This window comes from Bufo bufo, chromosome 5, assembly GCF_905171765.1.
Source record: "Bufo bufo chromosome 5, aBufBuf1.1, whole genome shotgun sequence".
NCBI lineage: Eukaryota > Metazoa > Chordata > Amphibia > Anura > Bufonidae > Bufo > Bufo bufo.
The window spans coordinates 241,858,301-241,882,860 of NC_053393.1; the positions used below are offsets into that span (position 1 = coordinate 241,858,301).

Sequence of the window (24,560 nt, forward strand, 5' to 3'; positions counted from 1 at the left end):
CTATTAATCATTTTCAGCAACACTGTCCCTAGCGCATGAACGTTTGTCACGTCTCTCTCTGTGCTCAGCTCCCTGGACAATGGCGGGGAGCAGCTGCCATCCTTGGAAAAACTGATTTATTACCATGAAGAACGAGGAGATTCGGATTTGTTGTGAATCAAAGTTTTCCTAAACTTCGACCAAATTTTGCATTGAATAATTCTCTCAACACTACTGCCTACTTGCAGTGCAAGCCCTTGGAGGCAAGTCCGCAACTAGACGACGTTCCTTACTCTGCTACAGTGCAAAACAGACACACACACAGACAGAACAACACAGAGACAGTGTCATAGGGAATTGGGTCAGAACTGGAAGGACAAAGCAGTACAAAATTACAAGACAGAGGGTAGTTACAAAGCCAAGCTAAAGTCAGAACCAGACGGGAAACACAGTACCAAAACACGAGACAGAGAGTGGTCAAAAGCAAGCCGAGGTCAATAACAATAATAGCAATCCACATGCACACAGAACCAAAACCAGGAGCACAGCTAGGGAGTCTGAAGATATCAGTGGCAAAGGTGTATGGCCAGGAAGGGGTTTAAATATCACGGAGTCTCAGGATCAGAACCTAATTGGTCCATGACTCCGTGCTCCATTAGGGCTCATGCACATGACCGTATGTATTTTGTGGTCCGCAAAAAAACAGACGTCAGTGTGCATTCTGTATTTTGTGGAACGGAACAGCTGGCCCCTAATAGAACAGTCCTATCCTGGTTCAGAATGCGAACAATAATAGGACATATTTTTTTGCGGAACGGACATGTGGAAACGAAATGCACACGGAGTAACTTCCGTTTTATTTTTGCGGACCCATTGAAATGAATTGAGATGCCTTTAACATATATATCTCCCGAGAAGCCAATTTGATTCTAAAGGGTTAATTTAATTCAACCTGTAATCTAAACTCTGTGTCATCTGTCCCTTCTCTTATCTCTCTGCTCCTGTCCCTTAATCTTATCACTTCTGCGCCCGAGAGCCAACAGCCTCTACCTGTTCTACAGTCTGACTCACAGCTCTTTTAACTCCATGAATCGAATGAGTCACTAACTGAGTCGGATCTTTAGATTCTTGTGACTCATTCGATTCATTTAGACTCCCTGACCCTGTACTACTCAGAGGACTCGAGTCAGAGCTGCTACTGTGCTGTGCTTGCCTTGCCCCCTCAGCTCTGGTCGGTGATTGGTTGGTGGGCGGGGAGGGGTGGGGCTGGCACTTGCGAGTCAGCTCAGCAGTCTGACTCACCAAGTGAACCGAAGATCCGATTCATGAATCGGTTCATTTGAATGAGCTGATTCAAATGAACCGATTCACCTAAAAGATCCGAACTTCCCATCACTAGGCAGCGGCACAGCGCACACATCAGTCCCTGGAGTTTATGTATCCATCCGCCAGCGCTGTATGTGTGAGTACTGGCTGACAACGTTTGTATAATATAGCTGTTATATATTGTGTAGTACATGGGGAGTCCTAGGCGAGGAGGTCCTATTATCAGCCTGAAAAATTTCACCATCCTTATTGACCAGTGGCCCTTATACATGATGTGGGCTATGGACCTGGCCCCCTGTGGCAGGCAGCAGCTGTCACTTCTTTAGAGTTGGGCTGGACAGATCCCAGGAACCTTTTAGCCCATGTGCCTAATGTTCTGGTTGTCTGTGGAGGTTTACCTTGATCTCGCCCTGTATCCATGGCAGGTTGTCCACCCTGGAGTAGTTACCAGTAAATGCTGATGGAGGATCTGCAGGAGTGGCAGGCGGGAGAAACAGCACAGCAGGCAAGAGGAGAAGCACGGCAGCGGTACAACAGTCACTGGGCTTTTCAGGTATGTCTGTGCCCCCTGCCTGTGTGCCCCCCTTGCCCCTGTCTGTGCCTCGCTGGCTCTTTCAGCACAGCCCCTGACACTTATCTGCGCCCCTCTGGGCCCTGTCTGCGCCTCCCTGGACCCTGTCTGCACCCCTGGCCCCTGATCTGTGCCCTCCCCCGGCCTTTGTCTGCGCCCCTGGCCTCTGTCTGTGCCTCCCTGAACCTTGTCTGTGCCCCTTGGCCTCTGTGTGTGCCACCCTAGCCCTTTCAGTGCAGCCCCTGGCCCTTATCTGTGCCCCCCTGGCCCTTCTCTAATAAGCACTAGTACATGGCGGAACAGCGAGCAGAAAGGGGAGGCTGCCATGTACTGCAAGCTATAGACATTATCACCCCCATTCCCAATGTTTTATATAAAGATAAATAAACAAAAAAAAAGTCTGGCCTAGATCGTTACTAGCCAAAAGAGTGGGGTTTACACAGGAGTAGGGAGTTGCAAAGTGCAGGGGTGGGGGGCATACAGTCAATTCTAGCTACGTCCCTGCGCTTGTCCTCATATTTTCATTGTTTCTGGGCAGCAGATCGCTGTTCACACAGGACATATGATCTGCTGCCCAGAAACAATAACTTTGGTGTCTACATAAACAATGCTTTCACCAGATGAGCAAGCTTGTTCATAAGGTGATTGGCAGCAGTTTTACACAGGCAATTATTCGGACACCTGTTCCCAAAAATTGCCCCGATCGTTGACCTTTATTATTGCTAAATCTTCATTGTCTCAGGGAAATGAAACAATCAGGGAGGAAATAAGAAGCATTTGGTTAAAGAAAACAATTGTCGTCATCCTACATATTTCCCTAAAAACCTTGATACATAGCATTTGAAAAAGTTACATTATAAACTAACATAGTGATACTGAGAATGTAAAATCTAAATATATAAATCATACATATAACATTTAAAAACATGAATTTATTAGTAAAAGGTAGATTTTTTTATTATAATCCAACAACCAATAAAAGGGTTATTCAGGTTTTATAGAAAAAAAAAAAAAAAAGAAGCTCAGCCACTACATGCATCAAAACATATCACTTTCTGAGAAACGTTATATTACACTTCCTCACTGTTTGCAAGACAGTTGTTTGGTGTCAGGAAATGAGAACACTCTTCTTCACATTTTCAGGCAGCTAAGGCTTCGTTCACATCACTGTTCAGCCTTTCCGTTCTCCTGCTCCGTTTAGGAGCAGGAGAACGGAAAGGACGGAAAAGGCACATAACTGACGCCAAACTGAGTCAAACTGAGTCCTTAGGACCCCATAGACTATAATGGGGTCCGTTATGTTTCCGCTCAGAAGATGATTTTGAAACGGAGACAAAGGTTGTGCATGCAGGACTTTTGTCTCCGCTTCAAAATCATCTTCTGAGCGGAAACATAACGGACCCCATTATAGTCTAGGGGGCCTAAGGGCTCAGTTTGGCGTCAGTTATGTGCCTTTTCCGTCCTTTCCGTTCTCCTGCTCCTAAACGGAGCAGGAGAACGGAAAGGCTGAACAGTGATGTGAACAAAGCCTAACCTCTACATAATCAGCATAACCTGCTGTCAGATGGAAGTGTATTCCACTATATATAGTCTTGACTCTGCTCTGTACAGTATGGATTGGATATAAAGCATGAGGTCTTTAGTGTCTACATAGGGCTTAGAGATGAGTAGTCTATACACTTTACAGTAAATTGTAGGATGAATACAGTTAGGGTCCATTCACACATCCGTATGTATTTTGCGGATCCACAAAACACGGACACCGTTAATGTGCGTTCAGCATTTTGCAGACCGCACATCACTGACACTATAATAGAAAATGCCTAATCTTGTCCGCAATTGCGGACAAGAATAGGACATGTTCTATTTTTTTCGGGAACGGAATTGCGGACCCGGAAGTGTGGGTTCGCATTTCCGGATCCGGACAGCACATCGTGTGGCCCCATAGAAATGAATGGGTCCGCAAGTTTGTTTCTCAAAATGCAGAACAGAATTGCGGACGTGTGAATGGAGCCTAACTCTTACAGTATGCAACACGACAGGAAGCATTAGGATAACTCATACAGGTGGCCCATGAAAAACTAGCCTGCTTCTGGTGATAGTATGACAAGATGAATGAGCAAGTTGATATATATTTTTTTAATACTCACAAGTCACAAAAGATGCTGAAAGTTGATGCTGAAAGTGGTCCCCGTTCTCGTCTATGCATCTTTGGGATCGTCGGAATATGTTGGCTGATACTGCTTGTGATGCTGCGGACAGTGTTTGTGAGGTTTTCCTTGAATTCATCCAGGGGATGTGGATTGTTAGTGGACACTTTCTGTTTTAAATTTCCCCACTGATAAAAATCGCATGAGGACAAGTTTGGGGAACATGGTGGCTATAACCCTTGCTTACAGTTCGCTCCTCCATAAACAGTTCATGAACCTGTGCCAGTGAGTTCCATGAGGTGCAGCATGTTGCCCCATCTCGTTGGAAAAAGCAGGACATTTTTTCTTCTGGTGTTAGGCTAGTTTCCCACTAGCGGCAGGGGAGTCCCTCAGGCTATTCCGGCGGGTGAACAGCCTGTCGGATCCGTCCTGCCGCTAGTTCGCGTCTGCCCCCGGACTGCCGCTCTTTCCCCATTGACTATAATGGGGGCGGGGGGGCGGAGTTCCGGCTGCAGCACGGCAGCGCACGGTGAGAGGCAGCCGGACTAAAAGTACTGCATGTCGTACTTTTAGTCCGGCTGCCTCTCGCCGTGCGCTGCTGTGCTGCTGCCAGAACTCCGCCCCATTATAGTCAATGGGGATGGAGCGGCAGCCCGGGGGCACACATGAACTAGCGGCAGGACGGATCCGAAAGGCTGCTTACCCGCCGGAACAGCCTGACGGACTCCCCTGCCGCTAATGTGAAACTGCCCTTAGTTGGTTGTAAAACTGTTCAAAGATGCTATTCGTGTTCCTGACACTGCGCACCAAACGGCAATTTTCTGGTTGTTGAGTAGTGATTCGTGAGTCAAATGGGGATTTTCGTCGGACAAGTACCTTACATCACCTGATAAATGAAACTAAGCTTCATCCGTCATGAAGTACAGCAATATGGGTCCAAATGTCTGTCAGCAATCATAGTCAGCAACCAAGTCTAGTAATTTACGTGTTTACCTTTGTCAGACTCTTTCAGTTCCTGTACACGCGTTCTTCGGTACGGTTTCAGGTTCAGAGGTTTCATCACTTGCTGACACGTCGTTTGTGATACATCAACTTGCTGAGACAGTCTTCAAGTTGATTTTTGGGGGCTACTTGCAATCTGCTGCCAAATTTCATGCACAACTTCAGCAGTCCTGAACGATGGAGGCCTCGGTTTCTTCATATGTTTGAGAAGAGACAGTTTAAAGCCATTTCCGAACCAGACTCAGAATACAACGTTTAGCTGCTGGTTTTGTTCCTGGGTACTTGTTGGCAAAGGTCTCTTGCGTTTCCTTAACCCCCTTCCTGCCCAGGCCTATTTTTGCAAATCTTACCGGTGTCATTTTATGTGGTAATAACTTCGGAATGCTCTTACATCTAACCAATTCTGATATTGTTTTCTCGTGAAACATTTTACTTTATGTAAGTGATAAATTTGAGTCAATATTTCTTTACTTTATTTGGGAAAAAACATAAAAATTTACTGAAAATTCAGAAAAATTCACGATTTTTGAAATTAAAAATTTTCTACATTTAAGACAGATAGTAATACCTAATAAAATAGTTATCAATCATTCCCCATATGTCTACTTTATGTTGGCATCATTTTGTAAATGTCATTTTATTTTTTTAGGATGTCAGATGACTTTGAAATTTATATGCAAACTTTAGATTTTCCAGACATTTTCCAAAAACTATTTTTTTTAAAGAACCCCAAAAATAACCCCTTTTTAGAAACTACACTACTCAAGTTATTCAAAACTGATTTAACAAACTTTGTTAACCCTTTGGGTGTTTCACAAGAATGAAATGAAAAGGAGATGAAAAATCTAAATTCTGCTTTTTTAGGCAGATTTTCCAAACAAAAGTCAATATTTATTACCCTGATCCTGCAGTTTATAGAAACACCTCATTTGTGGCCGTGAACTGCTGTATGGGCACACAGCAGGGCAAAGGGTGAAAAGAACAAGATATGGATTTTGGAGCGCAGATTTTGAATAATTTTCAGGCGCCATATCATTATTGAAAACGCCCTGATGCACCCCTACGGTAAAAAATCTCAAACAAATCTTTCAAGGCATTTAGTGAACACTTAGACCCCAAAGGTGTTTCATAGAATTACACTTGACACTTGAAGAAAAACACTTGACTGTGAAAATGAAAATTTTTATTTTTTTCTTTAGGCCCAAATTTTTCACTTTCACAAGGGGGAACTGGAGAAAAAGGACCCCCTAATTTGTTGCCCATTGTCTCCTGATTACGGCAATACCCCCATATGTGCTTGTATACTGCTATATGGGCGTACCACAGGGGTCTGTAGAAAAGGAGCACCAAATGGCTTCTGGAAGGCAGATTTCTCCTGAATAAAGCCTCTTTCACACTTGCGTTGTCCGGATCCGGCGTGTACTCCACTTGCCGGAATTACACGCCGGATCCGGAAAAACGCAAGATACTGAAAGCATTTGAAGACGGATCCGTCTTCAAAATGCTTTCAGTGTTACTATGGCAGCCAGGACGCTATTAAAGTCCTGGTTGCCATAGTAGGAGCGGGGAGCGGGGGAGCGGTATACTTACAGTCCGTGCAGCTCCCGGGGCGCTCCAGAATGATGTCAGAGCGCCCCATGCGCATGGATGACGTGCCATGCGATCACGTGATCCATGCGCTTGGGGCGCCCTGACATCACTCTGGAGCGCCCGGGGAGCCGCACGGACGGTAAGTATACTGCTCCCCCGCTACACTTTACCATGGCAACCAGGACTTTAGCGTCCCGGCAGCCATGGTAACCATTCAGAAAAAGCTAAACGTCAGATCCGGCAATGCGCCAAAACGACGTTTAGCTTAAGGCCGGATCCGGATCAATGCCTTTCAATGGGCATTAATTCCGGATCCGGCCTTGCGGCAAGTCTTCAGGATTTTTGGCCGGAGCAAAAAGCGCAGCATGCTGCGGTATTTTCTCCGGCCAAAAAACGTTCCGTTCCGGAACTGAAGACATCCTGATGCATCCTGAACGGATTTCACTCCATTCAGAATGCATTAGGATAAAACTGATCAGGATTCTTCCGGCATAGAGCCCCGACGACGGAACTCTATGCCGGAACAGAACAACGCAAGTGTGAAAGAGCCCTAAGGGCCCATTCACACGTCCGCAAAACGCCGGGCCGGCACCCCAATAGAAATGCCTATTCTTGTCCGCAGCTGCGGACAAGACTGGGACATGTTCAATTTTTTTGCAGAGCCGCGGATCTGAAGTTCGGGCTGCGGACCAAAAACATGGATGCGGATGCTGTCCACATTTTTTCCATCCCCATTGAAAATGAATGGGTTTGCACCTTTTCCGCATAATTGCGGAACGGATCTGGACCCAAAGTGCGGACGTCTAAGGCCTCTTATACATGACGGTATGTATTTTGCGGTCCGTAAAAAACAGATCCGGAAAAGATACGGATGACATCTGTGTGCATTCCATATTTTGCGGAACGGAACAGCTGGCCCCTAATAGAACAGTCTTATACTTGTCCGTAATGCAGACAATAATAGGACTTTTTTTTTTGCGGAACAAAAATACGGAAACGGAATGCACATGGAGTACCTTCAGTTTTTTTGGCTGACCCATTGAAATGAACGGTTCCGTATACGGTCCGCAAAAAAAAAACTGAATGGAAAAGGAATGAAAATACGTTCATGTACAAGAGGCCTAATTGACAGGTACCATCTCATAATTGAACACACCCTGATGTACCCCTATGGTGGAAACTGCCAAAAAGTGACCCCATTCTGGAAACTACACCCCTCAAGGAATATTTGAAGATGTGTAGTGTGCACTTTGTTCTCAAAGGTGACTCATGGAATTGGCTGTGAAAATTAAAAATTACAATTTTTCCAGAGAAATTTACTTTAGGCCCAAATTTTTCACTTCACAATGGGGAACTGAAGAAAATGCAACCCCTTATTTATTGCTCATTTTCTCCTGCTTACAGAAATACCCCATATGTGCTTGTATACTGCTATATGGGCGTACCACAGTGGTCAGAAGGAAAGGAGCACCAAATGACTTCTGGAAGGCAGATTTCACTGAAATAATTGACAGGGACCATCTTGCAATTGAACACACACTGATGTACCCCTAGAGTGGAAACCCCCAAAAAGTGACCCCATTCTGGAAACTACACCCCTCAAGGAATATTTCAAGGTGTGTAGTGAGCACTTTGACCCATCAGGTGTTTCACAAAATTAGTAAACACTTGGCTGTGAAAAGGAAAAATGAATTTTTTTTCCAGAAAAAGTTGCTTTACACCCACATTTTTCACTTTTACAAGGGGTAACAGGACAAACTGCACCCCACATTTTGTAACCCATTTTCCCCTGAATATGGCAACACCCCACATGTGCTCAAAAAGGAAGGCATGACTGCATGGCAGGATTCAAAAGGGAAGAAGCGCCATAGAGCTTTTGGAGGACAGATTTTGCAGGATTGGCTTTTGGGAGCTATGTAGCATATGAAGACACCCTGAGGTACCCCTGCAGTAGAAACCCCCAAAAAGTGACCACATTTTGGAAACTACACCCCTCAAGATCAGGCGTTTCATAGAATTATCAAACACTTGGTTGTGAAAATGATAAATTACAATTTATTCCTGAAAAAGTTGCTTTACACCCACATTTTTCACTTTCACAAGGGGTAACAGGACAAAATGAACCCCACATTTTGTAACCCATTTTCCCCTGAATATGGCAACACCCCACATGTGCTTGTAGCCTGCTGTATGGGTGCACAGCAGGGCTCTAGATTTAAACTGCAAAATATGCATTCAAAAAATTTCTGAGGTCCCCAGAAATTAAAAAGTAAGAATTTGTCTTACCGGTAATGATGTTTCCAGGAGTCCGACATGACAGCACTACATGGAGGATGTCCCCCCGCCCACTATTGGGATAGGAAACAGAGAGAGGTTAAAGGCTTCCCCCCCCCACCCACTTCCACCAGTGTTTTATAGATTATCACACAATAATGGGTATCGTAATACAAAATAAAAAATATTTCAAATATTAGGGAGGGAACTACCAGTGCTGTCATGTCGGACTCCTGGAAACATCATTACCGGTAAGACTAATTCTTACTTTCCAGGACGTCCTCCATGACAGCACTACATGGAGTAGAAATACCAAATTAACCTAATAACTAGGGAGGGACCGCAGCCTGAAGAACTTTATGTCCGAACATCTGGTCGTCATTCCCTGACACATTTAATCTGTAATGCTTACAATAGGTATGGGAACTTGCCCAGGTGGCTGCCTTACATATCTGGTCAATAGAAGCATTTGCGTGTTCGGCCCATGAAGCCGAGACTGCTCTAGTTGAATGAGCCCTAATATCTTGAGGACAGGGGAGTCCTTGTAACTGATAGGCCTCTTTAATCACTGTTTTAATCCATCTGGCTAATGTTGTCTTAAAGGCTTTTTTGCCTTTATTGCGGCCTGAGAACTGAATAAACAGATTAGAATCTAATCTGAAAGTACTAGTAACATCTAGGTAGGTAAGGACGTCTAACGTCTAGAAGATGGAACTCCTTCTCCTTTTCGGTTTTCGGATCTGTGTAAAAGGTTGGTAGTACTATTTCCTGATTATGGTGAAAGGAAGAAACCACTTTAGGTATAAAAGATGGGTCTAGTCTTAGTATGACTCTATCTTCATAGATTGTAAGATATGGCTCATGGATGGTAAGAGCTAAGGCTGCTATCTGAACCTTAAGGGTACTGGGTTTAAGACCCATATTGAACCCTTCTTGGAGAAAATCTAAACTGTCTCCTAGACTTAGGAGTAGAGGATTTTTTTCCCTCAGTGTCATCCAGGAGCAGAATTTTTTCCAAATTTTATTAAAAATAGCAGATGTAACCTGTTTATGGCCCCTTCTGAATGGTGGATATTACTTCATCTGAGAATCCCTGTAATTTCAATAAGTCCCTTTCAGAAGCCATGCCGTTAATTTTATTCTGGTTATTTCCGGATTCCAGATCGGACCCTGTTGCAGCAGGTCTGGCCTGAGGGGAAGAGGAATCGTATTTTCCTGGCTTAGTGAGGACAGAACCGGGAACCAGGCTTGTTTTGGCCAAAAGGGGGCTATGAAGATCACTTTGGATGATTCCCTGCTGATCTTCCTTAGGGCTACTGAAATTAAGGGGAAAGGAGGAAGCGCATAAGCTAGCTTCATGTTCCAGGGCTGGGATAAAGCGTCCACTGCTGTGGGACGGTCGGTTGGATTTCGGGAGAAGAAGGAAGCTGTTTGTGCATTTACCCTTGATGCGAAGAGATCTATTTCGGGATATCCCCATGTTGATGTCAGTTCCAGAAACACTTGTCTGTTTAGAGTCCATTCGTTCGGATCTACATAATGTCTGCTGAGGAAATCTGCCGACTGTTTTTTTGAGCCCTGTAGGTGTACCGCTGAAATTGATAGCACATTCTCTTCTGCCCAGGAAAAAATTTTGTTTGTCAAATTCTGAAGGAGTGGATATTTTGTTCCCCCCTGATGTTTGAGGAAGGACACCGCTGTCATATTGTCCGATAAGATTCTTAGATTTTGACCGCTCAGGAGATCCCAAACGTCTTGAAGCTCTCTGAAGTTTGAAGATCTGCTTTTTATGGTCTGGTTCCAGGCTCCCTGGAAGTAGTAGATTCCAACCTTTGCACCCCATCCTTGTTGGCTCGCATCCGTTGTCACTACAATATACGGACTTAGATTCCAGGAGACTCCTTTTGATAGGTTGTCTGTTATTTTCCACCAATCCAGAGATCTCCGAGCATCTTCTTTTATAAGGATTTTCCGGTCTATGGATCGATGGTCTCCGTCCCAGACTGCTAGGATCATTTTCTGTAAGACTCTTGTGTGGTACGGTACGGTGAAGATACAAGCTGTCATTAGTCCCAGAATGCTCATGGCCTCTGATGATGCACACAGATTTTTTCTGAAACGCATTTAAGGTTCTGTTGTTTTTGAACTGGAAGGAAAGATCTCTGTAAATTTGAATCTAGAATCGTCCCTAGGAAAAATTTCTGGTTTCTGGTACTAGGTCTGATTTTTCCCAATTCAGGATCCAGTCTAGGTCCTGTAAGAGGGATATTGTCATCTGCGTTTGCTCCATTAGTACTTCCGCGGAGTCTGCGGTTAGGAGAAGATCGTCTAAGTAAGGTACAATCTTTATCCCCTTCAACCTGAGAAAAGCCACCATCTCTATTACCAGTTTCGTAAACACCCGAGGGGCCGATGATATTCCAAAGGGCAGACATTGAAATTGATAGTGGTTTACTTTCCCTGCTTCTCTTATCGCAAACCTTAGGAATTTTTGGTGGTCCGGATGTATTGGTACATGGTAGTAAGCATCCTTTAAGTCCAAAGTGCACATTACCGCTCCCTGAGAGATAAGGGGTGTAGCTGATTTTACGGACTCCATCTTGAAGCGGCGATACTTTATGAAGACATTTAGGGGTTTTAATTTGATTATAGTTCTGAATGAACCATCTGTTTTTTTGACTAGGAATAGTCTTGAATAGTAACCCCTGCCTTCCTGATCTACCGGGACGCGAATCACCGCGCCTAGATTCCTCAATTTCGCAACGTCTTTTAATAGATTTGCTTGTGATGTACCTTCTCCGTACCCTGTCAGCACAAATTTTTGTTGAGGTGGTGATAAAAATTCTATCTTGTATGCTTCTTGAATAATTTGGAGCACCCACAGATTTTGAGTTATTTGGCTCCATGCTGGGAGAAAAGATCTAATCTCCCCCCGACTGTCCTGGCGTTATTGTTTGTCCTGGGAAGTGTTGGGGTTAAGCAAAAATCCTCTACCTTTACCCCCTTTTGGATAGGACCATCTTCCCGATTTCCCTTTATCCTTATATGTTTGGTTTTTAGGCTGGAATTTCTTACGAAGAAAATGTGTTTTCTTAGTTTTAGTTTCTGGAAACCCTATTTTTTTTATCTGAGGCTTTCTCAAGAATTTTATCCAAACTAGGCCCAAATACATATGATCCTGAAAACGGAATTGCACACAATTTATTTTTTAAGGTAAGATCGCCAGACCAGTTTTTTAACCACAGAGCTCTTCTTGCCGTATTCAGAAGGGCTCAGTTTTTAGCTGCGAACCTGACCAATTCAGCCGAGGCATCCGCTGTAAAGGCAGTCGCCATCTTTAGGAGCGGGATAGTCTCCAGAATGTCTTCCCTGGGTGTTCCCATTGACAGATGATTCTCCAACTGAGATAACCACATCAACATGGATCTAGCAACTGATGTAGCTGCGACGTTGGTTGATATTAAGGCCGCAGAAGCCTCCCAAGATTTTCTCAGGAGACCATCAGCTTTGCGGTCCATGTGGTCTTTCAGTTGGGAAGAGTCCTCAAATGGGATCACAGTTTTTTTAGATACCCTGGCGACTGGGGCGTCTATTTTTGGGATTTCCTCCCAAAGTTTAGTATCCTCTTTGTCAAAGGATAAGCGACTTTTGAATTCCCTGGAATAAAAAGCCTCTTTTCTACGTCTTCCCACTCTTCAAGGATCATTTGTTTTAAACTAAAATTCAAGGGAAAAACCTTTCTCTTTTTTGTAATTAGGCCAGCAAACATCTCCTCCTGAATGGATCTTTTTGTCGGTTCATCCGAGATATCCATAGTTTGTCTTACTGCGGACAGAAGAGAATCCAGGTCTTCGGTTGAGAAACAGTATTTACGCTTCTCTTCATGGGAAGAAGAAGGCAAGGATTCTTCTTCCTCTTCCTCATCTGAAAATTCTAACTCTATAACCTCTGGGTCCGAATCTAAGGCCGTGGTTTGTTCAGCCACCTTAGGCGTTATCAAGGAGGAAACAGACACTTTAATTTCTTCTTTAATAATAGCTCTAAGGTCTGTTAGTAGGGACGGCTGTTCCTCTTTCATCATCTTATTAATACATTCCACACAAAGTTTCTTTGCATATGTATCCTGAAGCCTTTTGCTGCAGATAGCGCATATTTTAGGCTTCTTTTTACTCTCCACCTTGAGGGTAGGATCTTTTTCTCCCTAAGAGACATGATGATAGTATAAGAAAGCGATAATGTTTTCCTAATCCTGCCATTTTTCCTTCTTTGGGTTACTCACATGTCCCTGGGCAGGAGGGTCTGGGGACTGCTCTCTCATACCGGAGGAATCCATGAGCGAGGAACTCACACTAGCCCCAACAGAATTTAAAATGCCACTGGCACTTATCCCTCCTCACGTTGATGCTCCTCCCATTCCTCCTTCCGGTACCCGTCCACAGAGAGGCACCGGATGGGACGCAAGGCCAGGACTTCCGGCCTCCAGCGTCCCTCGCCGTGGGATCGATCGCAGGGCGCCGCCATACTGGATCTGGTGTCGGAGGTTACGCACATGCTCACCTCATCCCGGCGTCCTTACGTCACTTCCTGCTCAACCTGGAAGGCCGGAAGTGACAGAAGACTCTCCGACTCCCGCGCGGCCTCCGAGATCCCCGGGAGAAGGCACCATGCAGCCCAGAGCTCCGGCGGGGTTGCGGCTACCGTTCCCAAGCCCCTAGGACTCAGCTCCAGAAGTGAGCCGCATGACCCACAGGTAATGGAAGGGCTGGGAGGCTAAGGGACCTCAAGTTTAGGGGTATTAGCCAGGCGAGACAAGAAAAAAATAAGATAAAAATAAAAATATAAAGGAGAGATCCTCTCTCTGCCCCGTCCATTATTGGGACAGGAAAAAACACTGGTGGAAGTGGGTGGGGGGGAGCTTTTAACCTCTCTCTGTTTCCTGTCCCAATAGTGGGCGGGGGACATCATCCATGTAGTGCTGTCATGGAGGACGTCCTGGATACCACAATAAATGACCCCATTTTGGAAAGTGAACCCCTGTACAAACATATTAAGGGGTGGAAAGGGTACTTTTCAGCAAACAGTTGTCTCACAGAAAGCAGAAACACTTGTCAAAGGATTTAAAAGCACTCGGCTGTGAAAATGAAAAAATACAACCAGACCCCAATTTTTCACTTTCACAAGGGGTAAGAGGAGAAAATGCACCCCAGTATGTGTTACCTATTTTCTCCCCATTCTGGAAACACCCCATATGTGCTTGTAGCCTGCTGTGTGGGCGCACAGCAGGGCTCTAGAGGCAAACTGCAAAATATGGATTTTATAGGCCTGAATAAACAGACATGGATTTTAGGTGCCATGTCGCATGGTTAAAATTTCCTGAGCTCCCCAGAAATTAAAAACCCCAAGAAGTGACCCCATTTTCGAAAGTGCACCCCTGTACGAAAATTTGAAAGGGTGGAAAGGGCACTTTTGACCGAACAGTTATCTCACAGAAAAGATTATGTATTAGTTGTTGGAAAGTGGGTATGCAAGCGAGGTGGACTAAATCAGAGATATGGAAATATTACAGGGAGCATAAAGGATGAAATTAATAATCCATGGATGAATGGTATGTTCGGAAACAATCCTTTATGCAGAGGCCAAGTTTATCAGGGCAGGTGTCGCACTGATAAATGGTATCCTTTCGTATTCCCTTTTTGTAACAAACTCAGCATCTTTTTTTTGTCTTTCACCTCTTCGCTGTTTGTGGGACTTCACCAGGGAAATGTTGTCCTGGTATGCACACCATGACCTCCTGAAGTACTCGGCCCCTCCCCTTCCTGACTTTGGAAAATTAGGGCCTTGATGACCACCACTTGGAACTGAAGGAAAGTTCCTGTGTGGCCTGCAGCTCAATGTAAAATGTACGCATTGCACAGTGCCATGTGTAGAATGTATACGCCCAGCTTTTTGTACCACACTTTAGTTTTACGCATGGCACTGTAGGGCTTCAGAACTTGATCAGACAGATCAACCCCTCCCATGTGCCTGTTGTAATCAAGGATGCAGTCTGGCTTGTTGACAGTGATAGTGGTTCCTCGCACTTGGGCAGAAGAACTGGTGTTAGTGTGGATAATGGTCAGTACAAGGACATCCCTCTTGTCCTTGTACTTAACCGCCAGAATGTTCTCATGGCGGAGAGCCTTACTGTCACCTTTTCGAAGTAGTTGATCTACCAGGGATCTAGGGAGTCCTCTCTGATTTTTTTCGCACTGTGCCGCAAGCCACAGTACCTCTGGCTTTTAGGGACATGAATAGGGGTATGTTGGTGTAATAGTTATCCACATAGAGGTAGGTGGTAACCCTTATCCAGCAGTGGGTGCAGTAAATCCCACACTATTCTCCCTGTAACTCCTAGGACGAAGGGGGGGGGGGGGGGGGGGGGGCATTCAAGGGGTTGTATCCCGGAATCTTTCCCTTCATAAACCCGGAACCTGTAGGTGTACCTGGAGTTACTCTCACACAGCTTGTACATTTTAATTCTGTACCGTGCCCACTTGCTGGGCAGTTACTAGCAAATTTAACCCTTCCTTTAAAATGTACAAGGGACTCGTCTATGCTAATTTCTTTTTCTGGGGTGAACACCTCTGTAAATTTGGAGTTGAGGTGCTCCAGTAGGGGTCTTATTTTGAATAGACGGTCAAATTGTGGGTCGTTGGGGGGGGGCAGAGTGTGTTATCGTTATAATGTAGGATTTTCAAAATGGATTCAAATATTGAGCGGGACATGGCCATATTGTAAATTGGAGTGTGGTACAAGATATCTAAACTCCAATATTGTCTCATTTCGGGATTTTTTTACCAGGCCCATATGCAGCAAGAGTGCCCAAAACGTCATAATGTTGGCTGCATTTACTGGGGTCCAACCAAGGGGTCTTGCATATGAGGATGTCAGGTTTTAAGCAATAAACTGCTGGACGTATAAATTTGTTTGAGTCACCATAAAATGTATTAAATCGGCAGAAAAAACGATTTAGAAAAAATCTATTTCTGTGAAGCCCATGCAGTCAATCTGGATTCCAGAGTTTCCCACAAACTCTGGAATTTGGGGCTCATAATCCTCAGGCAGTGTGGACCATAGGGGATCACTGGGGGGAGCTACTTATTCTCTCCTGGGGCGTCTCCTTGAGGGTCCCTTATGACTGGATGACGATGATGATGGAGTAGAGGAATGTGGCATCCTCTTCTCTTTCACTTGCAGACTCCATTTCACAGGCAAGGATGGCGTATGCCTCTTCAACGGAGTACATTCTCTGGGATGGATGGGACATTTTTATTTTTGTGTTTGTAAAGTAAAAAGTGTCAGGGGGTGTATGTAGTGATTTAACATGTGAGGAGGCTTGTAATGAATTTTAAATTAAATGATAAAGAAAAAAAGAGAAAGAAAGATAAAAAGATTTAAAAATATAAACTAGTACTAACTAAAATTGACATAGAAACATAGAAACATAGAATGTGTCGGCAGATAAGAACCATTTGGCCCATCTAGTCTGCCCAATATACTGAATACTATGGATAGCCCCCGGCCCTATCTTATATGCAGGATGGCCTTATGCCTATCCCATGCATGCTTAAACCCCTTCACTGTATTTGCAGCTACCACTTCTGCAGGAAGGCTATTCCATGCATCCACTACTCTCTCAGTAAAGTAATACTTCCTTATATTACTTTTAAACCTTTGCCCCTCTAATTTAAAACTGTGTCCTCTTGTGGTTGTTTTTCTTCTTTTAAATATGCTCTCTTCCTTTACCGAGTTGATTCCCTTTATGTATTTAAAAGTTTCTATCATATCCCCTCTGTCTCTTCTTTCTTCCAAGCTATACATATTAAGGTCCTTTAACCTTTCCTGGTAAGTTTTATCCTGCAATCCATGTACTAGTTTAGTAGCTCTTCTCTGAACTCTCTCTAGAGTATCTATATCCTTCTGGAGATATGGCCTCCAGTACTGCGCACAATACTCCAAGTGAGGTCTCACCAGTGTTCTGTACAGCGGCATAAGCACTTCACTCTTTCTACTGCTTATACCTCTCCCTATACATCCAAGCATTCTGCTGGCATTTCGTGCTGCTCTATTACATTGTCTTCCCACCTTTAAGTCTTCTGAAATAATTACTCCTAAATCCCTTTCCTCAGATACTGAGGTCAGGACTGTGTCAAATATTCTATATTCTGCCCTTGGGTTTTTACGCCCCAGGTGCATTATCTTGCACTTATCCACATTAAATTTCAGTTTCCAGAGTTCTGACCATTCTTCTAGTTTTCCTAAATCCTTTTCCATTTGGCGTTTCCCTCCAGGAACATCAACCCTGTTACATATCTTTGTGTCATCAGCAAAAAGACAAACCTTACCAGCGAGGCCTTTTGCAATATCACTTATGAAGATATTAAACAAAATCGGTCCCAGTACAGATCCCTGTGGAACCCCACTGGTAACATGACCTTGTTTTGAATGTTCTCCATTGACTACAACCCTCTGTTGTCTGTCACTCAGCCACTGCCTAATCCACTCAACAATATGGGAGTCCATGCTCAATGACTGCAGTTTATTGATAAGTCTTCTATGTGGGACAGTGTCAAAAGCCTTACTAAAATCTAGATATGCGATGTCTACTGCACCTCCACCGTCTATTATTTTATTCACCCAGTCAAAAAAATCTATAAGATTTGTTTGACATGATCTCCCTGAAGTAAACCCATGTTGTTTTTCATCTTGCAATCCATGGGATTTTAGATGTTCCACAATCCTATCCTTTAATAGGGTTTCCATTAATTTGCCTACTATTGATGTCAGACTCACTGGTCTATAGTTGCTCGATTCCTCCCTACTACCTTTCTTGTGAATGGGCACGACATTTGCCAATTTCCAATCTTCCGGGACGACTCCTGTTACTAATGATTGGTTAAATAAATCTGTTAACGGTTTTGCCAGCTCACCACTAAGCTCTTTTAATAATTTTGGGTGTATCTCATCAGGCCCCTGTGACTTATTTGTCTTCACCTTAGACAGCAAACTTAGAACATCTTCCTCTGTAAAGATACATGCATCAAACGATTTATTAGTCATTCTTTCTAGTGGAGGTCCTTCTCCTTTTTCTTTTGTAAAAACTGAACAGAAGTATTCATTAAGGCAGTCGGCTAGCCCTTTATTCTCTTCTACATACCTTCCGTCCTTTGTTTTTAATTTAGTTATTCCTTGTTTTAATTTCCTTTTTTCATTTATATATCTGAAGAATGTCTTATCCCCTTTTTTCATAGACTGAGCTAGTTTTTCTTCTGCCTGCGCTTTAGAAGTTCTTATAACTTGCTTGGCCTCTTTCTGCCTAATCTTGTAGATTTCCTTATCTTCATTGCTCTGGGTTTTTTTATAATTACAAAATGCTAGCTTTTTATTTTTAATGATTTGGGCCACTTCTGCTGAGTACCACAGTGGTCTCTTCCTTTTTTTGCTTTTACTGACAAGTCTAATGCAATTTTCTGTTGCCTTCAATAATGCACCTTTTAAGTAGTCCCATTTCTCCTGACATACATTTTATATATATATATATATATATATATATATATATATATATACACTAGCAGAGGGACCCTGGTTTGCACGGGTATATTTAATCTATTTCATTTAATGTTTGTGTGTGTCATTAAAAGATATCAACACTATCCACTATAACAGTGACCTCGACAGCCCCCCACCCCTTAACACTGACCCCCCACAGTGCCCCGTCCCTTAAAATTGGACCTCCACAGCAGCCCACCCCATTAACTTTGACCTTTACAGCAGCCTTCTCCTTTAACAGTGACTTTCAGAGCATACCACCCCCTTGAGAGTGACCTCCACAGGGGCCCGCCCCTTAACAGTGGCCTTTACTGGATCGGAGGCGTGTCCTTTTGAACAGCTCACTCTAAGAAAGCAGCACTGTGCTGTCTGAGTGTGATCTGCAGGGAGAAAGTCACCCTCCCTCCCACCCCTGCAGCTGACAGAAGCTTATTTTTACCTTAATTTTTTAAATCCCTGTCGGCTAAGGAGTGGAGGGGGCGTGGCCTAACCATATATGGGTGTGACTTAGCGGGACCTAGTAGTTGATTTTTAACTTCATTTTTTTTTATCTCTGTCGGCTGAGTGGGAGGGGGAGTGGCCTAACCGGATAGGGGGCGTGTCCTTTTGAACAGCTCACTCTAGGGGTCCATTCACACGTCCGTAGAATGGATCCGCATCCGGTTCGCAATTTTGCGGAACAGGTGCGGACCTATTCATCCTCTATGGGGTCGGAAGAGATGCGGACAGCACACAGTGTGCTGTCCGCATCTGTATTTCCGGAGCGCGGCCCCGATCTTCCAGTCTGCAGCTAAGGAAAAAAATAGAGCATGTCCTATTCTTGTTCGCAATTGTGGACAAGAATAGGCATTTCTATGGGGGTGTCGGCTGGGTGTATTGTGGATCCGCAATTTTCGTATCCGCAATGCACTACGGACGTCTGAATCGAGCCTAAGTGTAGTGGAGCCTAAGTGAGTGTAAGCTGCAGGGAGAAAGTCACCCTCCCTCCCACCCATGCAGCTGACAGAAGTAGATTTTTACCTTCATTTTTTCAATCCGCGTTGGCTCAGGAGTGGGAGGGGCCTAACCAGATCTAAGTGTGGCTTAGCGGGACCTGGCGGCGGGGTTTTAAGTTCGTCTTTTGAGGGTGGACACATTGTGGCAGGGGGCATGTCTGGGCTCCTTCCTGCAAGAGTGACGCACCTTACTGGCTCATTTGCATACCAAATAAACTGGATTTTCAGAGGATAAAAACATCTATTGCTGGAACAAAGGCACATCTAGAAATAAGGTACTAAGTGCTATTAGGCCATGGCTTTAGTGCAATAGCAATTATCCTGGTGACAGATTTCCTTTAAAGCTCATCTACATCAGTGAAGATAAATGGCTGGGTTGTTATGGAAACCTGAAGTAAAACTGTTTGTGGAGGCTGAAGGACCTGAGAGCTTCTATTGGCTGATAAGGGTCATGTGACCAAGCTTCTATTGGCTAATGCATTTTTTGGGAATATCCCAGGAACGGTACGTCCTAGACTGCTGAGACCTTTTCTAAAACTATATATATATATATATATATATATATATATATATATGGTAATTGACAGTACTAACCGGCGCCCAGCAGGTGCAGGACCCACACACGTAGATGGCACGTGTGTGGGTTAAAAAATCTAAATTAGTACTAACTAAAATTAACTAATATATATTTGTAGAATAGCGCTGCCATTGGCTGAAGAGTTGTTCCAGCCAATCGCAGCACTGGGAGGGGACACCAGTGTCTGGTGTACATCCTTGACCTAGTAGGTGACATGGGCTGATGTAATCAGCCCCTCACACCTCTAGCCAAGCCCACCTGCAGCACCATACCGTTGCCGGCGCTGCAAAGGGCTGGTCTCTACTAACCAGGCCAATCGCAGCGATCACAAACTTCTGCTCGACCTCAGCTAGGATGGCTGCCTGCCGATTAGAGCAGCCATCTGATTCCGTTCACTGCGCGATGCAGAGCGGTGACCGAAGTTAACCATGATGTACTATTACATCAAGATGCGGGAACGCATTAACTTCTATGTGTCGGGAAGGGGTTAATTGATCCGCTTCGCACGTAGCCTTCCACAATCACTATTTGCTGTTCGAGGGAGAACACCATCTTTCGGACACAATATGCCACTTTTATTGAACTGAATATCAGTCTTAATTGCCCATAGCAACCAATCAGTGCTCAGCTTTCAATTCTTACATACCTGTGAAAAAATGAAAACTGAGCTCTGATTGGTTGTTATGGACAACTAAGACAGAGTTAATATTAGGCGGTTTGATTTGGACATATCGGAGGCGGAAAACCTTTGTGTGGGCCACCCTGAGTATAAGGTGTTCTTTTACATTTTGTAGCAGTGTATAGAACAAACCAGCATTATTATTGCCATGTCACAAAAACCACATCTTTCTTCTTGAAAATCCACTGCCATACAGCATATCAATGCAGCAATTCTTATCCTGACATTTAAAAGGTGTTGTCTCATTTCAGCATCTAGAAAAAGTTAATACAATGCACTTACTAATGTACTGTGATTGTCCATATTGCCTCTTTTGCTGGCTTGATTAATTTTTCCATCTCATTATACACTGCTCATTTCCATGCTTACGACCACCCTTCAATCCATCAGTGGTGGTCGTGCTTGCACAGTATAAGAAAAAACACTAGCTTCTTTGGTGGCCAGTAGCATGTTAGCAGACCTAGGCTAGTGTTTTTTTCCTCTACTGTGCAAGCAAGGCCACCGTGATTGTATAATATGATGGAACAATGAATCCAGCCAGCAAAGAAAGCAATATGGAAAATAATACATTAGCAAGTGCCTTGTATTAACTTTCTCTACATGATAAACGCTATTTACTGAAGTGAGACAGCCTCTTTAAAGTGGTTTTCCATATTGCTTTCTTTTTGGCCAGACTCATTTTTCCATCACAATATATACACTATTTGTTTCCATGGTTACGACCACACTTTAATCCAGCATTGGTGGTCGTGCTTGCACACTATAGCCTATGTGTGCTCCTATGGTCACAGTGTTAAATAATATGTGATATAATATTAATTGATATTTAATATAAAGTATGTATTACATTACACACCATTTATAGTAATACACTTGGCAATGGGAGGTCTGTATGGTAACGTCAAGAACTATATTTGAAGTTTACCATATATAACAATGTATAAGCCCATACATTAGTAAAGACACGCCTGTATCTATGGTATAAATGACTGACAGGGACAGACAAGGGGTGGTTTTCTTACACTCACTCTCACACTCTGTTGGGGGTTGTTTTACGATGGATAGAGATGAAGACACATGAAGCCTAGAGAAGAGGATTCCTGACCTTCAACAATGATACTTCAAGGACTACCAACATTCACTTATGGACAATAGATTAAGACTCTTCCTAAACTATTTCTGTAAGTAATCAACTCTTATGAAGACTGAAAATAAATCGCATTATTCATTTTTTATATAACTCTTGTTGAATCCTGGTGTTCTTTACTCCAAATAAGCATACACTAGATTTGGAGAGGATTACCAAATCAGGTTGATACATTTTTGATACATAAATATTTTATATTTGGAGACATATTACACACGGCCACCAGAGAGGCCAGTGCTTTTTTCTATAGTGTGCAAGCACGGCCACCAATGCTGGATTGAAGGATGGTCTTAAGCATGGAAACAAGATTTGTATAATGTTATGGAAATTTAGTCTAGCCAACAAACTAAGCAATATGGACAATAGCAATACATTAGTAAGTGGCTTGAATCAACTTCATCTACATAATAAATGCAACTTGCTGAACTGAGACAACCCCATTAGGTAAACTGGCAAGACGTAATAAAAATTTTCAATAGATTTTCATGGCTTTTGTGACGTGATATCGCAGTCAAGTTAGAAACTGCTCTGTGTTTCAATGCATTTATATTACAAAACTATATATTATGATGAGTTTATACTATAAAACTAAATAGTATTTAAGAAATGTTAGGAAAATAAATTGTACCTTTCTTCCCTTGAAAAATAAGGGTAGCATCCAGCTTGCTGTTCGGACATACATTGTTCGACTTCTATTAGCGTCCCCCGATATTTCTGACATGCTCTTTTCATGTTTTCCACATCCTGGTCTGTATTCTGTTCAGGATAAAAATATTTTTGGGAAAATTCTGAATAATGTGTTAATAAAATGTATTTTGGTTTTAGGCAACTAAACCCTCTTGAGCTAATACTTTTCAAAGCCAAGAGTTAACTGAGAGCTAAGCAACCTGATTTTATGCTGTGTTTACAGTACACAATGTAATAAACACTGTTGATGTATATGCTGGGAAAATTTCCCAACATATATATGCCCATATTCCTATAGAACTAGTGGCTAAGTATATGACAAATTGTGTCTTTTTGACCAACAGATACAATGCGTTGAAAATTTATTCATACCCCTTGAATTTTTCCACTGTTTTCCACGTTACACTCACAAACTTAAATATATTTCATTGGGATTTTATGCGATAGACCAACACAAAGTAGCAAGTATGTGTGACGTGAAAAGAAAATGATACATCCATCAACTCTGACCAGCTTCCCTGTCCCTGAACAAAAGCATCCCCACAGCATGATGCTGCCACCATGATGTTTCACGGTGGGGATAGGTGTGTTCAGGGTGATGTGCAGCATTAGTTTTCCGCCACAAATAGCGGAGCACATTCTTCCACATGCTTGCTGTGTTTACTACAGGGCTTGTGGCAAACTGTTAAAGGGACTTCTTTCAAAAATGGTTTTCTTCTTGCCACTCTTCCATAAAGGCCAAATTTGTGGAATACATGACTAACAGTTGTCCTGTGGACAGATTCTCCCATTTGTGAGCTGTAGATCTCTACAGCTCGTCCAGAGTAACCATGGGCCTTTTGGCTGCTTCTCTAATTAGTGCTCACGTTGCCTGGGCTGTCAGTTTAGGTGGACGACCATGTCTTGGTAAGTTAGCAGTTGTGCCATACTCCTTCCACTTTCGAATAATGGATTGAACAGTGCTCTCTGTCAGATGTTCAGAGCTTGAGATATTTTTTTTTTATAACTCAATCCTGCTTCACACTTCTCCACAACTTTATCCCTGACCTTTCTGGTGTGTTCCTTGGTTTTCATGATGCTGCTTGATGTTATTAAACAAACCTCTGAGGCCTTCCTAGAACAGCTGTAGTTATACTAAAAATAATTTACTAATTAGGTCACTTTTGAAGGCAATTGGTCAAACTGTTTTTTATTTAGGGGTATCAGAGTACAAGAAGCTGAATACAAATGCATGCCACACTTTTCAGATTTTTATTTATATATTTTTTTTAAATCATGTATAATTTTCTTTTCACTTCACAGATACTTTGTGTTGGTCTATCAGATAGGAGCTCCTTCAATAAACATAGTAATTCGGCTTCAGTAACACTGTAACTGTTCAAGAACTGTACCAGTAACACTGTTTCTCTGTTCCTCAGTTTCTCTGTTCCTCACCACCAGCAACACCAAGGGCACCCCACCTTCTTTTAGACAGGAGATCAGGATGTACCCTGGAGGAACATTAACCCCCCTATTTCTCACTGCATGGCCCATGGAGCATGAGAGCAGGGTGGTTGCCACCATTAGTAATACCACTATCCTTACACTACCATTTCAATCCTCCTCCCCATATGCCTCCTTGCCAGGTTGCTGCAGATTAATATGTAATTTTAAGGATAAAGTTTCAGTATAGCATGCATTTTATTAATTTACATCCCTGGTAATGCTATGCTTGGGAGTCCAGTGGACAGTCCTATCATTGGAAGCACACAAAGAGCAGGGATTTCAATGAATAACATTCAAGTTATATATAAGTTTTCCTACAAAACTCCATATGCCCAGCTCCTCCTGTTCTACACAAGACTACATACACACTTTAACAAGTTCCCTTTAAGATGGGAGGTGCACTTCTTTCTAATCTATAACATGCTTTTTATGTTAATATAAAAAATGTTCAAATAATGACATATGTCCACAGTAAATATAACTGGACATTTACAGGTGACAGATATAGTA

General features: G+C 43.2%; 1 protein-coding gene across 1 annotated transcript in view; it reads right to left on the minus strand.

Annotated features, from left to right (window-relative positions):
- The window catches only part of ITPRID1 (ITPR interacting domain containing 1), a 262,177-nt gene that overhangs the window by 21,648 nt on the left and 215,969 nt on the right, over positions 1 to 24,560 (minus strand). The window contains exon 11 of the mRNA XM_040433939.1: positions 22,507 to 22,634. Coding sequence (XP_040289873.1) covers positions 22,507 to 22,634 — 128 coding nt within the window. The remainder of the gene's footprint in view (positions 1 to 22,506; positions 22,635 to 24,560) is intronic.